General features: G+C 44.4%; 1 protein-coding gene across 2 annotated transcripts; it reads left to right on the top strand.

Annotated features, from left to right (window-relative positions):
- The first annotated feature begins 2,084 nt into the window (after window positions 1-2,084).
- On the top strand, window positions 2,085-16,608 carry LOC124040017 (poly [ADP-ribose] polymerase tankyrase-2-like). Of its 2 annotated transcripts, XM_046356718.1 has the most exons (26): window positions 2,085-3,187; window positions 3,633-3,857; window positions 4,118-4,213; window positions 4,422-4,458; window positions 4,565-4,640; window positions 4,834-4,928; window positions 5,061-5,127; window positions 5,292-5,478; window positions 5,678-5,799; window positions 6,059-6,150; window positions 6,312-6,390; window positions 7,205-7,376; window positions 7,503-7,582; window positions 7,720-7,865; window positions 8,026-8,191; window positions 8,432-8,651; window positions 10,325-10,434; window positions 11,602-11,790; window positions 12,471-12,815; window positions 13,000-13,120; window positions 13,368-13,465; window positions 13,573-13,647; window positions 14,351-14,456; window positions 14,650-14,836; window positions 15,086-15,242; window positions 15,464-16,608. In XM_046356718.1, the coding sequence occupies exons 1-26, from the start codon at window positions 2,902-2,904 to the stop codon at window positions 15,524-15,526; spliced, it is 3,597 nt and encodes a 1,198-aa protein (XP_046212674.1). In that variant the 5' UTR covers window positions 2,085-2,901; the 3' UTR covers window positions 15,527-16,608. The 2 variants fall into 2 exon arrangements, with proteins under 2 accessions (XP_046212674.1, XP_046212675.1); XM_046356719.1 differs by lacking the exon at window positions 11,602-11,790 and having other exon boundaries at window positions 2,088-3,187.
- The last annotated feature ends 934 nt before the right edge of the window (window positions 16,609-17,542 follow it).

The raw sequence follows: 17,542 nt of genomic DNA, 5'->3' as shown, positions 1-17,542 counted from the left end.
GAACTCATAGCCCCTCGTTGATTATCTCTTATGTAGAAATGTGTTCAACATCCACTGAAGTAGCTAGCTATAGCATGTCGATGTCAACAACTACAGACCAGTATCCCTTCTTTCTTTTCTCTCCAAAACTCTTGAACGTGCCGTCCTTGGTCAGCTCTCCCGCTATCTCTCTCAGAATGACCTTCTTGATCCAAATCAGTCAGGTTTCAAGACTAGTCATTCAACTGAGACTGCTCTTCTCTGTATCACGGAGGCGCTCCGCACCGCTAAAGCTAACTCTCTCTCCTCTGCTCTCATCCTTAATATAATAATAATATATGCCATTTAGCAGACGCTTTTATCCAAAGCGACTTACAGTCAAGTGTGCATACATTCTACGTATGGGTGGTCCCGGGGGATCGAACCCACTACCCTGGCGTTACAAGTGCCATGCTCTACCAATTGACCTATCGGCTGCCTTCGATACTGTGAACCATCAGATACTCCTCTCCACCCTCTCCGAGTTGGGCATCTCCGGCGTGGCCCACGCTTGGATTGCGTCCTACCTGACAGGTCGCTCCTACCAGGTGGCGTGGCGCGAATCTGTCTCCTCACCATGCGCTCTCACCACTGGTGTCCCCCAGGGCTCTGTTCTAGGCCCTCTCCTATTCTCGCTATAAACCAAGTCACTTGGCTCTGTCATAACCTCACATGGTCTCTCCTATCATTGCTATGCAGACGACACACAATTAATCTTCTCCTTTCCCCCTTCTGATGACCAGGTGGCTTTCGCATCTCTGCATGTCTGGCAGGCATATCAGTGTGGATGACGGATCACCACCTCAAGCTGAACTTCGGCAAGACGGAGCTGCTCTTCCTCCCGGGGAAGGACTGCCCGTTCCATGATCTCGCCATCACGGTTGACAACTCCATTGTGTCCTCCTCCCAGAGCGCTAAGAACCTTGGCGTGATCCTGGACAACACCCTGTCGTTCTCAACTAACATCAAGGCGGTGGCCCGTTCCTGTAGGTTCATGCTCTACAACATCCGCAGAGTACGACCCTGCCTCACACAGGAAAGAACAGGTCCTAATCCAGGCACTTGTCATCTCCCGTCTGGATTACTGCAACTTAGCTGTTGGCTGGGCTCCCTGCCTGTGCCATTAAACCCCTACAACTCATCCAGAACGCCGCAGCCCGTCTGGTGTTCAACCTTCCCAAGTTCTCTCACGTCACCCCGCTCCTCCGCTCTCTCCACTGGCTTCCAGTTGAAGCTCGCATCCGCTAAAGACCATGGTGCTTGCCTACGGAGCTGTGAGGGGAACGGCACCTCAGTACCTCCAGGCTCTGATCAGGCCCTACACCCAAATAAGGGCACTGCGTTCATCCACCTCTGGCCTGCTCGCCTCCCTACCACTGAGGAAGTACAGTTCCCGCTCAGCCCAGTCAAAACTGTTCGCTGCTCTGGCTCCCCAATGGTGGAACAAACTCCCTCACGACGCCAGGACAGCGGAGTCAATCACCACCTTCCGGAGACACCTGAAACCCCACCTCTTTAAGGAATACCTAGGATAGGATAAAGTAATCCTTCTCACCCCCCTTAAAATATGTAGATGCACTATTGTAAAGTGGCTGTTCCACTGGATGTCATAAGGTGAATGCACCAATTTGTAAGTCGCTCTGGATAAGAGCGTCTGCTAAATGACTTAAATGTAATGTAAAATGTAATAGCAAGTTTACGAGATAGCTACAGTGGTTGCCATGGTAACCAAACAAACAGCTAACAAAACCATCAGCCCTTGCTTGGCATTTATGAAAATCGAATTCAACAATGCCAATAATGTTTTCAATTCAACTTTTGCTTTCAAAAGCAGCTCAAACATAGAACATGTAAGAATGAACTATATCCATTGAATTGTGCCGTGCAAATACAGTGCATTATAGGGAAGTACGCTCTAGAATGCCCTTCAAGCCAATCAGAAACAAGTATTTTAAAAATCCCATAGTATAATTAGGCAATTATGCATGAGGGGGTGCGGTAAATGGCCAGAATACCACGGCTAAATGCTGTTCTTCGCACAACGCAATGCGAAGTGCCTGGATACTGCCTTTAGCCATGGTATATTGGTCATATACCACAAACCCCTGAGGTGCCTTATTACTATTATAAACTGGTTACCAATGTGATTAGAACTGCAACACTCCTTATCATTTAGTGCCCCATAAAAGTACACCAAAAATATATTCTACAGACCCCACTGAGTACTCCCAACCCCACTTTTACATTGGCACAAATAATACTTTTTTCAATTTAAACCTACTATTGTCAACATACCACTCTGAACATTAGATTTTTCAATATGGTCTTAAAATAATGTTAACAACTTTTGATTTGATTTTTAATTCTCCATAAATTCCTTCTTGCATTTGTTTATGAGCACACAAAGAAAATCGTCATTGATTAAAATATAATATATTTTGAATTAGTTGTCCACCTTGCAATGTTTTGAAATGCAGGATTTCATTTTGAAGGTTTCCTCATTACCATATGAAAGTGACGTCATCGTCAGTGCTGCAAGCAGAATAGCAGTCCTGTTATTTGGGGCGTACAACCACTCTTTGTGAGGCTTTCAATATTACATAATTAATGAATTGCTTTGTGCAATTATAATGGGGTTCGGTATTAATCGATATTTTGGTAGATGACGTATCTGCAACATGATAGAAGCTCCAAGCCGCAGCCTACAGGCTGATTTTAATGTGGACTGGGTATGGGATGCTTATTTGACAGCGCACTGATGTTCTCGTTGCCAGGAAGGATTTGACTCTGACAGTCATATTTATTGTCGATGTCACGGAATTCATCGCGATTTTCATGTTTTGTAACGATATGCGATAAATTCGCAGAAACTCTTCCTTTTTCATGGCCTCGGTGGCAAGGTTTTGGGGGTCTGCAAACACAAATTCCAAGCTCTACATTTACGAAAATACCACACCAATTATGTCCACCCGACAGTGTTCAAGGGTAATGGGCTTGGGTGGTGTCTCCCCGGGAGTAGATACACCCGGGTCCGGCGAGCCGAACAGGGAGATCTTCGAGGCCTGCAGAAACGGAGATGTGGAGCGCGTGAGGAGGCTTGTCACACCGGAGAATGTAAACAGTAGAGACACCGCCGGCAGAAAATCCACCCCGCTGCATTTCGCTGCTGGTAAGAACAGTTGACACAATGTTGCTAGGCGCAGGAAACATCTCGCTACAATGTTCCACACTGCCAATGTAACAAATATAGTAACTAATATAGCAGACAATGTAACAAGACACGCTGTACAGTTAATAGTTTATTGTAACAGAATAATTCAGACACAAAGGCTGTACAATGTGCATCCACAATACATTCCCTAATATCAAGTTGATTCATAAAGGACTTATTTCGAGGATTTACTATTTTATTATCTCATGTTATATTACACCTGCTATTGATGTATCAATGCATTTATTAATAAGCAGTAACAGTCATTTTCTAATTAAGAAAATTAAGGGAAAAAAGCATAATAACTAAGTAGGTATGTTTATGCATAGTCACTAAGTAGGTATGTTTATGCCTCTCTGTGGATCAGGTGCATCTATAAATCCATACCGTCTCTCTTATTCAGGATTTGGCCGCAGGGATGTGGTGGACTACCTACTACAAAACGGAGCCAACGTGCATGCCCGGGATGAGGGAGGCCTCGTATCACTCCACAACGCCTGCTCCTTCGGCCATTCTGAGGTGGTCAACCTGCTCCTGCACCATGGGGCCGATGCCAACTCCAGGGACAACTGGAGTTACACACCCCTCCACGAGGCCGCCATAAAGGGGAAGAGCGACGTCTGCATAGGTACAGTTGGATTCTGGCCTCCCTGTGAGGCTGTCCCCTTGGGGGGAAATATGCATTGTTTAAGCACAGTGACTGTTCTCTTATGGCTTCGAGTATCCAGAACAATCCGTCATAGATACGTTTGTAACATGCTTTCAGGACCACTTTTGTAAAAGCCAAGTATGGCAACTTTGGTGTGCCCTCTCCATATTGTTGTTGTAGAACATAAGCTATTTGTTGATATATTGTAAATGCTGATATGGGTGAATTTGGTGTTGTAGTGCTCCTGCAACACGGAGCCGAGCCAATGATTCGTAACACAGATGGGAGGACAGCGCTGGACCTGGCTGAGGAGTCCACTAAAGCAGTGCTGACCGGTGAGTGGGAGGAACATGTTCCTCACAAGCACTTTAGAAGCACCGAATTGCATGATTGCATCTATTTTGGGCATGGGAACAGACTGAAACTGTTCCTCTGGGAACCAAGAGTGACAGAACACGCAGTTGAATGAAATCAAAACGGTGAAGAATGCGAGTTTTCTTGGAATACGTGGGCTAATATGTTTCCACACTTTCCTAATCACAGGTGAATATAGAAAAGATGACCTGCTAGAAAGTGCAAGGTGGAGTATATCTCAGATTTTTAAATGGCCACCATTCAGATGCCTTGCAATCAACTGTGACCATTATTGTGCTCTACATGTTCTAATACATGTGATGCTTTCATAGGAGTGGGAATGAAGACAAGCTGATGGCCCTGCTAACACCATTGAATGTGAACTGTCATGCCAGTGACGGTCGGAAGGTAAGTCACGTGTTCTCCTAAACTATTCATGAGCAGACAACATTTTTCATCGCCTCTCTAAAATTCCAAATGCACTAAAATGAGGTAAAAAAGACAGATAGTCGTGTCCAAAACATGTTACTAACAAAGAGTGTGTCAGTCTGGACAAACAAACAAATCCATTTTAAATGGTCCTTTGTGGTGTATCTTCCAGTCCTCCCCTCTGCATCTGGCTGCTGGCTACAACCGTGTGAAGACAGTGCAGCTGCTGTTAAAGCACGGGGCTGACGTCCATGCTAAAGACAAAGGGTACGACTTGGTCTCTGTCCTTTCGTCACCCTCGTTGAATCAGTATCGTTATGCTGCAGGGAAGGCATCGTGTGTCTTTCCAATACTGTTGCCAGCAAGTTCTCTGATGGATGACTCTCTCTGACGTTTCAGTGATCTGGTGCCCCTTCATAACTCCTGTTCCTATGGACATTACGACGTCACTGAGATTTTAGTAAAGGTTTGTCTGAAACACATTCTTCCTGTATGTAGCTTATGTATTTTTGTGTCACTGTATATAAAATGTACATTTCTTAACCCGGAGCCCCATTGAACAGTCAAATGGTCATTGTACAAGTCTTGTTTGACCCCTGTCTCGCCATCGCTCCTCCCTTGGTAATGCAGCACGGCGCCTGTGTGAATGCCATGGACCTGTGGCAGTTCACCCCCCTGCACGAAGCCGCCTCTAAGAATAGGGTGGACGTCTGCTCCCTGCTCGTCAGCTACGGAGCCGACCCCACTTTCCTAAACTGCCACAACCAGAGCGCCATTGACCTGTCTCCCACTTCGCAACTCAAAGAACGCCTGGCCTGTAAGCCGTGTATATTGATCCCTCTTTTTCATTGTTCCTATTCTTTATGAACCTTGTTTTTTTGCTTGGAGGTCGCCTACAATACTCTAATAAAACTGAATGAAACAAATTATTTTAGGCAAGGGGCAACACCTTTATAATGAGTCCTGTTCTCCCTATGCAATAGCTGAACCACTCTGACCTCTTGTGTCTGTGACAGATGAGTTCAGAGGTCATGCCTTGCTCCAGGCAGCACGTGAAGCTGACCTGCCCCGCCTAAAGAAGCACATGTCACTGGAGACCATGACCTTCAAGCATCCCCTTACGCATGAAACCGCACTGGTAAGACACCTCACTACTGAGTTGCCAACGTACTGCAGATAGTGTTGCTGCAGATTATACAGTCAATGAATTGCAGTGCTAGTATCCCATATATTGTTTTACATTTCTGAACTGCAACTTTTATACTGTCCCATGATGCAAAGAAATACAACAATACATGACAAAACAACAAATGGTGTCTTTTCCATTTTTAACTGTGTTTTTGGAATTCTTCTCACGTCTAAGCAGTGTTTTAAGATCTAAGATGTGTTTTTATCAGCACTGTGCAGCGACATCTCCCTATCCCAAGAGAAAACAAGTGTGCGAGTTACTGCTGAGGAAAGGGGCCAACGTGAATGAGAAGACTAAAGAGTGAGTAGTGCAAAGTGTGTCAGTCATTGACCCCCTATCCCACAAGCAATTACCAGTCACTTTACTCATACCGTTGTTGATATGACAGATATAAATGAGTCGGAATGCTCTGATAAGAGATTACAACCACTTTAACTTGTTTGTGATGTAATTGGTCCAAGCTTCCTGACTCCCTTGCACCTGGCTTCTGAAAAGTCACACAACGACATAATCGAGGTGTTGGTGAAACACGAGGCAAAGGTAAGTTCAGGTGTTATCATAGTGTTATTAACAGTATAAAGGTCAAGCCAACATGTGTATTTGCTTAATGGCCGATGATTCCGCGAGAGTGTGTGTGTGTGTGTGTGTGTGTGTGTGTGTGTGTGTGTGTGTGTGTGTGTGTGTGTGTGTGTGTGTGTGTGTGTGTGTGTGTGTGTGTGTGTGTGTGTGTGTGTGTGTGTGTGTGTGTGTGTGGTAATGGAGCATCAGGGCTCTAAATGCATCTTTAGTGCTCGCAACTTTAGAGTTAGGAGCACAAAATAATATCTAGGAATATATCTTGGTATTGATTGAAATTAAGCAAGAGATCAATCATTCATTCAGTCATTCATGCTACGATCATTGATATTCTAAAGAAGCTATACCTTGTCCTTTCTCTCTGTGCCTCCAAATGTTTAAATATACTTGGCTGTTAGCTAGCTAGCTAATGAGGTAACATGACTGAACAAGGTGTAAACAAATGCCTGTGAGTGGTTTTGGAATGACCCGCGACATGGTTTATGAACAGGCCCTAAAAAGTCACTTTTTGGTCAGGCACTCAGAAACAACTGCACAGTGGAAGCATATCTTTACAACCGTTTTTATCTGGGCAATTTTTCTTCTTCTCCTGGTCTCACTGGTGCTCCCAAAATAAAATGTCAGGTCGACACAGGAAATATCTAGGAGTATATGCAACCAAAATGGTCACACTTTAGAGCCCTCGGTGCAATACATGTGATTCTTGATAATACGAAGTGTCAATATTTGATTGTGTCTGTCCCTATAAAATAAATGAATTACTATTATCTCCCTATAGGTCAATGCCCTGGACAACCTGGGCCAGACAGCTCTGCACCGTGCGGCCCACTGTGGCCACCTCCAGACCTGCCGTCTGCTGCTGAAATCAGGCTGCGACCCCCTCGTCATGTCTCTACGGGGTTTCTCTCCATCCCAAATGGGCAATGAGAGGGTGCAGGAGATACTGCATGGTAGGCTGGAAACAGCTAGGAGTATGTTACACGAACAGACAGGAACCTGGTTTGGGATGATCATTCTGGGTGGAAATATTTGCTCCCGTTTCAAGTGTCAATAAATGTCTTATGTATGTATTTCAGAGGGAACTCTGATTGGAAACTCTGATGTGGACTGGCAGTTGCTAGAAGCCTCCAAGTCTGGAGATTTGGAGATTGTTGAAGTAACTATCTCCAAAACATTTTGGCATAATCTGACCAACCAATGCCCTATTGTCATAATACTCATGTTACAAATGATTGATTTCAAATGGTTACAGTAGTCTTCGTGGTAACATGTCTGCTGTTTTTATGTTTGCAGAAGCTGTGTACCATGCAGAATGTGAACTGTAGGGATGTAGAGGGCCGTCAATCCACCCCGCTCCACTTTGCGGCGGGGTATAACCGTGTGTCTGTGGTGGAGTACCTTCTACTGCATGGGGCTGACGTCCATGCCAAAGACAAAGGGTGAGCACAGGTCCTGACTTAAGCCAGGAGCTTTTCCCAGTCAGGTGATTTGGTCAGGAAAAACGCAAGGCTCTACCTATTCTCCAATGGGCCTGTGTCAGACTCGTCGCTCAGAAGGGTAATGTGTGTCCGTCTCTCTCTCTCGCTCTGTCTCCTGCAGTGGCCTGTTCCCCCTACACAATGCCTGCTCCTACGGTCACTATGAGGTGGCTGAATTGCTGGTCATCCACGGGGCTCTGGTCAACATAGCTGACCTGTGGAAGTTTACCCCTCTGCACGAGGCCGCCGCCAAAGGAAAATACGAGATCTGCAAACTGCTGCTGCAGGTAAAGGAGTTTGTTTCCCTCTTACAGATTAGTGCTAGTTTATTTTCAACTGTGTTGGACCATCTACAGTGCCACTTGGATTTGAATGATTTAGAGTCATCACTTACCCTGAAAACAATTTGCGTTTGTATTTCGAGAGACCAGACACATCCTAATCCTGTGCAGTAGAACACATACTATAGAGCCTTCCGGTTCTGGCACAGATGATCTAAACACACACCCCTATCACTCCCCTCCCAGCATGGTGCAGACCCGACCAAGAAGAACCGAGATGGGAGCACTCCACTGGACCTGGTGAAGGATGGGGACACTGACATGCAGGACCTGCTAAGAGGAGACGCTGCCCTGCTGGACGCAGCCAAGAAGGGCTGTCTGGCCCGGGTCGAGAAGCTCTGCAGCCCCAATAATGTTAACTGTAGAGACGCACATGGACGGCACTCTACACTGCTGCACCTGGCAGGTCAGTCAGCGCGCTGGAGCTTTCTGTAAGGACAGTGATCTTGAACCCTAGTCATTGAGAGCTTCATTGTGTACAAGCCGTTGTTCCAACCCAACATTCACAAGTTTAAGGGTTTTGAATGTTTATTGAGAAATGTAATGGATGTGAGAATGAGGATTCGGGGGGTGGGGGTTTGGGAATGGACCGGGTGAAGCCGAGGGCTGCAGATGAAGGATCCAGGGGGGTGGACTCGGTAGAGTTTGGCTTGGAGTCCCAGGTTGACCTCATCGGGCCGTGGAAGTTGGGCTGTTGTTCATAATTCAATTTGCGGCGATTGTACATCTGCTAAGAAAAGTCAGTGAAAACTTAAAAACAACATCAATGGAGTAGTCAACATATAAGTAAGTTAGGTAAGTTAAAATGAACGCAAATAAGTTAGAAATTGTGCTTCTTGTCAGGACCCGGTTACGAACCCGGGTCTCCGGAGTGAGAAACAGTCACTTAACCAACTGAGCCACGAATAGTCGGCAGAACCCAGAAGATGAGGCAGACACAGCAGTACTTGAGATGGTGTATTTAATGAAGTAAAAAGTGAAGTTCTTCAGGAAAACAGGTAACTCTACAACCTCAAAAGGAATTCCACAAGAACAAAGGTAATCCTCCAAGACAAAAAGGTAAATCCACAAGGTGGAAGGTATAGCACAAAAAGCCTCAAAAGATACTCAAAAAACAAACAAACAAGAACAAAAAATAGAATTCCACAAGAGAGTCCACCGGGATCAACAAGAGTACACAGAGTACTAGGGCTGGGTGCTAACATACAAACACAGAGCACAGAACTGAGGAAAACAAAGGGTTTAAATACAATCAGGGGAAACGAGGCACAGGTGCAAATAATAATGGGGATCAAGGGAAAACAAGAGGTCAAAAGGCACAATGGGGGCATCTAGTGACCAAAAACCGGAACAACCCTGGCCAAATCCTGACACTTCTAATACACATGACGGCACAAACACGTCTCGTAAAATGGTTTTTGTTTGGATCTTTTGGTAATTGTAGAAATAAAACATTTTCCTTATTCAGAAGTTCCAGCTAAGCAGGCTAATGTTAGTTCGCAAATTAATTTGCTAGCTATCATACAGTAGGCGTATATTAATAATGATATATTTAATATAAGTAGACATGCACTCATAATTGACTGTAGCACATATACAGCACCCACAAGCTACCGATGACTGGAAACACATTCATCACGGGACGAACGAGTGACAAATTTCCGGCCAAGGGTGGTCCATTTAAAAAAATAATTCCTTCCTCCCTCGCTCCTTACCCTGCAAGTGTATACTCGTCAGACATCACGATACGTCATCAGAAGTGTCCACTTAATTTGAGGGCTGAGGGGATACGGTGTGTCTTTTAAGTGTTTGGACCGTAGCCATAGTATTGCCAACGGGAATGGAGGCTGTTTGGCAGCTGGTGCTTGTTCCGTTACTAGGGAGCTTTGTTCAAGGCAATTAGTTTAAATGTTGCATTTCAAGTCTGGTCTTCTCCCCTGAATTTGATTGATTCAACTAACTTATCATTAACGCCTGAAAAGCCGGCAGACCATCAGGACGGGACTACGGATTTAGGAGAATAGCATTTTCAGATCATTGCCGTTTCTGATTAAACTAATTATGTGTCTATTGTGTCAGCTGGCTACAACAACCTGGAGGTAGCAGAGTACCTGCTTCAGCATGGAGCAGAGGTCAACTCCCAGGACAAGGGAGGGCTCATCCCCCTGCACAACGCTGCCTCCTACGGGGTGAGTCCCAGTTACCCTAATCTACTGTACACACTCACAGCACAATCACACTCTAAAGGTGTCCATTGAGTCTTCCTACCATCCTATCATACCTGTACGGTATGATTTTCTCAGAGACACCAAAAGTAAACCGGATGTCTAGAGACTTGATTGATGTGCCTAGGTTTTTCTGTGGTTGTTGAAAGAGTCAGTGCCTCGTACTCGGCACACCAAACACTCACCAAGATCCTTGTCAAAGGCTTCTTTAAAAATGTAACCAGGAATTGGTTTCAGAGATTAAGCACACCTTTGAATACAAATTGGCATCTTCTGCGGCCTTTACAACAAGCTCATTTAAGAAAAAAAATTAAGCATGAATTGGTTTCAGTGATGAGGGGTGAAGTATGTATGTTGACCAAATGATTAGCACTCATGTCTCTATGACACAAAACACTGTTGGAAACAAAAGGCCAGTAGATTGCTTTGATCAGACCCTTGAGAAACGAGGAGCTCATCACACCACAGTCCTCCCCGACCCGCCTGGTGCTTGCTCTAACTACACACACAGATTGGATCATCTCAAATAAGCAGTGGTGTAAATGCTTTAAAGTACTACATAAGTCGTTTTTGGGGGTATCTGTACTTTGGTTTAGTATTGATATTTTTGGACAAATGCTACTTTTACTTCACTACATTCCTGGAGAAAATAATGTACTTTTAATAGATTTCCCATGACACTCAAAAGTACTCGTTACATTTTGAATGGCTAGCGTGACAGGAAAATGGTCCAATTCACCTACTGCCTCTGATCTGGCGGACTCACTAAACAATATGCCTGAGTGTTGGAGTGTGCCCCTGGTTTTCCGTAAATAAAAAGACAAGAAAATGGTGTCATCTTGTTTGTTTAATATAGTGTTTTGTGATTTTTCTTTAAACCAATATTCGTAACCCTTTCTCTCCCTATAGATGTTTCTCACCCTTTTGTTTGCTTTGTTTCTTAAACCTGTGTTGGTTGGGTTACCACCTCAACCTAGATTTTAGAAGAGAAAGGGTGAATTAACTAGTAGAGGTCTTGCCTAGTCGAAGTCCTATATCTGAGTCTGAGATGCAAGTTGACCAAAAGAACGAGAGAAAGTTACAAGACACGAACCAAGAGCCAAGTGGAGTCCAATGTGTTCTCATTTGCAGCATGTGGATGTGGCTGCTTTGCTCATCAAGTACGACGCATGCGTGAACGCCACAGATAAGTGGGCGTTCACTCCACTGCACGAGGCAGCGCAGAAAGGGAGGACCCAGCTGTGTGCCCTGCTATTGGCTCACGGGGCCGACCCCGCCCTCCGCAACCAGGAAGGCCAATCACCGCTGGACCTCGTCACGGTATCCGTCCACACACACTTGCTATCCTGTCTCTGAGCTGACAACCTCTCCCCAACACGGGATTGTGTGGGAAGGGGTAGCATAATCTGTCATCCTCACAGCCACCACACTCACCTGTTTGTCATGTCTACTGCTCTTGGATACATGAAATCCCTCAAATCACAACAACACCCTGACATCGTATATTGTGCTTGTGATTCGTGTTAACAGCATGTTAAACATCACCTACATAGTCTTGTTTGGTATTCTTTCCAGAGTTTCGCTGTTGTTGAGGAGATTCAATGTCTCTCAATGCTTGTTTCTACACTCTCACATGGCCTGACCTTCACCAGCAACTACTGGGTGACATGACCTCTTTCTAAATAGAAGAGAGGACCTGTCTCTGTCTCTGGCAATGAAATGCCTGGAAAGTTCTCTCTCTCATCACACATTGCTAAATGACTTGAATGTATTATATGCATGTCAAGGGTTTGCTCACATAGGAGCATGTAGCCTTATTCATACTATCTATGGGTTATTGATGTGTTGGCAACGGTCGCTAATGCAGTCTAATCATGTTCCTTTGCATGTTTGTACTGTGATTGAGTCGTCAATATTTTGTGTCATTCTTCATTTCTCCTCCACGACTTGGTAAATTAGGGACAATGCCTCTTTCTCCTTTCTATCTTTTCTTTCTACAGGTGGACGATGTTCGTGCCTTGTTGACAGCGGCCATGCCACCTTCAGCCCTGCCCGGTTGCTATAAACCCCAGGTAATCCGTATGTCTGCCCCTGTAGGGGTGGTGGTCCCCCCCAGCCTCTCAGCCAGCTCCACACCCCTGTCCACCTTGGCCTCCAGCAACAGTCTGGACAATCAGGCCACTGCCTCCACCTGCACTGCCTTCCCTGACCTACCTGCTCTCCTGGGGCCCTCTGGGGCTGTGGGCACGGACAAGAAGGAGGGTCCAGGTGTGGATCTGAGTATCGGACAGTTCCTCAACAACTTTGGACTGGAACACCTACTAGAGATCTTTGAAAGAGAACAGGTAAGCTGAGCCCCAAAACGCAGCTCGCTTAAGTCTGATAACTTAGATAAACCTCTTTTATATAAAAAGCTTCAAGGATGTCTTCAGCATCGGATGTTCCACAATAGGCCTATGAAGCATTACTTAAGATGCTGAAGGTGAGATCTGGCATTATTTTAAAGTTCACCGTTTTCTCTTTTTGAAGATCACACTGGATGTCCTGGTAGAGATGGGACACAAGGAGCTGAAAGAGATCGGTATCAATGCCTACGGACACAGACACAAGATTATCAAAGGAGTAGAGAGACTCACTAGCGGACCTCAAAGTACGTTTACACACTACAGGACCCATGCTGTTGTCCATAACACAGGTTCACTTCAAATGCATGTTAATGTGTTTAGCATTTAACGAAGTGTTTTCAAGGGCTGTTAGTGAATGCAACCATCAAAGATTTCGATTTTTACTTGATCTTCATGTATGAAAGGGCAGTGTGCTTCGATTGAAGTTCACATCCTGAGTGAAGTTTTGAACTACTGCAATGGTAAAAAGAAGTTCACGTTCCTGTGATGCAGGTTTGAACCCGTACCTTGCGTTGAACACGACGAACAGTGGGACCATACTAATAGATCTGGCGTCGGACGACAAGGAGTTTCAGTTGGTGGAGGAGGAGGTACAACCAACAAGATGACTCGCTATCAAACTCTTACATCGTATTGATCATATCTTGTTGTAAATTAGAAAATGTTGACTCGAATTTTGAGTCTTGTTTTTGAACAGTTGCAGAGTACGATCAGAGGGCACAGAGATGGAGGGCTTGCAGGAGGGGTTTTCAACAGATACAACATTGTTAAGGTACAGTTGGCTGGTTTCTATCCACATTAGGAAGGCAAGCTCTGTTCTATTCTGTCAAATCAAATGTATTTATGTAGCCCTTCTTACATCAGCTGATATCTCAAAGAGGTGTACAGAAACCCAGCCTAAAACCCCAATCAGCAAGCAATGCAGTGGAAGCACGGTGGCTAGGAAAAACTCCCTAGAAAGGCCAAATCCTAGGAAGAAACCTAGAGAGGAACCAGGCTATGAGGGGTGGCCAGTCCTCTTCTGACTGTGCCGGGTGGAGATTGTAACAGAACATGGCCAAGATGTTCAAACGTTCATAGATGACCAGTCCTCTTCTGGTGGTGCCGGGTGGAGATTGTAACAGAACATGGCCAAGATGTTCAAATGTTCATAGATGACCAGCGTGGTCAAATAATAATAATCACAGTAGTTGTCGAGGGAGCAGCAAGTCAGCACCTCAGGAGTAAATGTCAGTTGGCTTTTCATAGCCGATCATTAGGAGTATCTCTACCGCTCCTGCTGTCTCTCGAGAGTTGAAAACAGCAGGTCTGGGACAGGTAGCACGTCCCGTTTAATCTAGTTAATGGAAGTCTAGTTAATGGAAGTCATTATTCAACTGCACATTCAGATGATGTTATAACAACTTTATTAACCATTATCCCTGCTTTGAGAGAAAGGTATTGTTAATTCACTATTTTCCCCTCTTGATCTGCAGATCCAGAAAGTGTGCAACAAGAAGCTTTGGGAGAGGTACACCCATCGAAGGAAGGAGGTCTCCGAGGAGAATCACAATCACTCCAATGAACGGATGTTGTTTCACGGTAAGAGAATAATATACAGAATAGCACCGCCCACATTCCAATGAGAACCCATCACCCGTGACACTCCAGAAACCACTTGGGTCATGTTGTGTTCATGGTTGATCTTTTTGTTGCGTGCTTAGGTGTTTTAGACACTCAGAAATTCTATTCACAAGTGCTCAGTCCAGCATTCATGCCGCTCTTGACCCAACAGGTTCGCCGTTTGTCAACGCCATCCTCCACAAGGGGTTTGATGAGAGGCATGCTTACAAAGGCGGCATGTTCGGCGCAGGCATCTACTTTGCTGAGAACTCGTCTAAGAGTAACCAGTACGTCTACGGGATAGGAGGCGGTACAGGCTGCCCTCTGCACAAAGACCGGTCCTGCTACGTGTGCCAACGGTAAACCAGCCATCCAGTCCTTTGATGTTTCTCTACAGTAAACCATATCAAAGCTGAGGTCTTAGTAGTCACCATAGTACAACTGAACCAAGCCATAGCTGGGCGCTAATAACACTCCAATGAGAGTTTCACAACGTTAAGAAAGAATGGCTCAAATGTGTCAAGTGGATTGATTGAATGGAGGTTCCTTCCTGGCATCACATGTGGCGTGATGTCTGATTGTCTGTGATGGGTTCTATGGGTCTTCAGGCACCTGCTGTTCTGCAGGGTGACCCTGGGCAAGTCCTTCCTGCAGTTCAGTGCCATGAAAATGGCCCACTCCCCTCCAGGACACCACTCTGTCACAGGGAGGCCCAGTGTCAACGGACTGTCACTGGCAGAGTATGTCATCTACAGAGGAGAGCAGGTACGTTAACTAGTGCCTTTGGCATATTGCATTAGTGTGTGACTTTCATTTTGACACTAACTACTGAAGTCACAGGATTGTCATTATTTGTTATCAGCCTTACATTACATTTGTAATACCGCTCCTCTTGGATCTAATGTGTTAATTGTATGGTAGCATGCCCTTAGGACAACCAAGCTGTTCAAATTGACTTGATCTGACACCTGTGTCATTTACTCTAGGCCTATCCAGAGTATTTGATCAGCTATCAGATATTAAAGCCCGATGCCTCTGTGGATGGATAGAAGTGGAACGGAGGAAGGAAGAACAACAAGTTAATTGTACAGAAGAACATCTCAGCCTGTTTCTGTTATGTTCAGGGCAGCAACAGCTTTACTAAATGCATGCACAAACAGATGTATTTATTTTTTCCTCCATTTGAAGCATTTCCATCTGTAGCCATTCTAACAAATGCTGTGCAGGACAACTACAACTGGCTAATGTCTAATTGTAATTTTTTTAAACGTCTGTGTTATAGTAGTTATTTTCTGGAGACATGGTGTATCTATTTATTTGTACTAGCGTGTTAATTTATTTACATTTTTATGCCCAAGTTATTGTAAATGAATGACCTATAGAATATCTATTCCATCAACCAGCAGTCAAAATCAGTGTTTTCAAAGTCTGCCTTGTGGGGATGTCTGGGTCATATTTATTAGGGCACATCGTAGCAAAAATGTTTCAAAAGTTGTGGAATGGAAAATTAATGTTTATTGGACAAGCCTAGGTGGTCACTCCCTGTTTCAGTCTGTTTTCTTCCATTGGTGCCTATTACCTAATGACTTATTTATCCAGTATTGTAAATCAGGACACAATTTCAGATCATTATCCTGTTAGAAGGTGTATTGTTTGGTCTACATAGTGACTAAAAGATTAGGATAAGTGTCCTTTCATTCAGTAATGTTGGCCGCAGCAAAGTCTTCAAATTTGAGGACTCCTAAATTGTCATAAATTGCCCCTCCACGAAGTCTGTTTTGCTTTGAAAGCTGTTTGTTTTACACAACACACAAGGGCGACGAGACTACGCAGAGAAAACAAAACATGTAGTTTGTCAATTTCCCTCCGTCAGTGTTTGGATGCGCTGTGAGAACCGTGTCTGTCATTTGAAATAATGTGAAGTTAATTTACACTAATATGCTGTGGTTGCGTGATGTTCTCGCAGCACTTTGTTCCTTTTGCATGATATTCCTGTCTGATTATCGTTAGAGTTGTACGTCATGTTTGAACAGTGTTTGCTTAGTGCTAATTGGATGCATCATGGCTAGATCTGGGTGGGAATAATCTCCACACAAAACAGTCACATCAAAATAAATGAGCTATTTGTGAATCCTTGGTTGTAAACTGTTTGTAGTCTACTGTAAAAAACACTTACTTACGGACCAAACCTTGCGTTGTCTGTTTTTGTAGGTAGTGGAATAACTATCATTGTTAATTACACATTTTTCACTTGTCAGTATGATGTCTCCCAAGATAGTGTACGATTAGCCATATGAGCATACTACATACTTAAACTACTTAATTTCATACTCATTTCGACGTTTGATCTAGTAGAATTCACTGGTCTTTTACGACTCAAGTTTGACAACCGCTGATAATCAGATAAATTGACGCGCTGTACCAAAATGAACGAATGGCAGGAGTCACCGCAATCACGCTTTAGAAGTACTATTTTCGAAATGTCACAGCCTACTATAAACTTTTGGGTTTTTTTGCACACTATTTAGTAGGCTAGTATGGACATTATACATACAGTCCTCCTCTCTACCTAGGCTACTGCTTTCCTGCAGCATTGCTTTCATGAGATGTTGAGTGTCCGATAATGGCACTCTTCAGTTCAAGATGTTTTGACGGGCTTGTTACAGTTTAATGTAGTTTAACCTTTTGTCAGACCTGAACTGAGATGTACACTACAAAGCGGAATAGAGGAATTATTGAGACGACTTTGATCAATTCTGAGTTCAACTTGGGATAACCATTGACAAGAAGGTGGCTCACCTTTTAGCCAGGCAGTGGAGAGCCGGGGCGAAAGTGACACGCCCATCTTCTCATAACACAGAAGCTAGTGAAGTCAGTACGTTCCTAATGTGGAGGTCAACCAGTATATACACTACCGTTCAAAAGTTTGGGGTCACTTAGAAATGTCCTTGTTTTTATAGAAAAGTACATTATCTGTCCATTAAAATAACATACAATTGACCAGAAATACAGTGTAGACATTGTTAATGTTGTAAAAGAGGTTGTGGAGGTTGTTGTTGTTGTTG

Source organism: Oncorhynchus gorbuscha, linkage group LG07, assembly GCF_021184085.1.
Source record: "Oncorhynchus gorbuscha isolate QuinsamMale2020 ecotype Even-year linkage group LG07, OgorEven_v1.0, whole genome shotgun sequence".
Lineage (NCBI taxonomy): Eukaryota > Metazoa > Chordata > Actinopteri > Salmoniformes > Salmonidae > Oncorhynchus > Oncorhynchus gorbuscha.
This window is presented reverse-complemented; position numbering and strand designations above follow the sequence as displayed.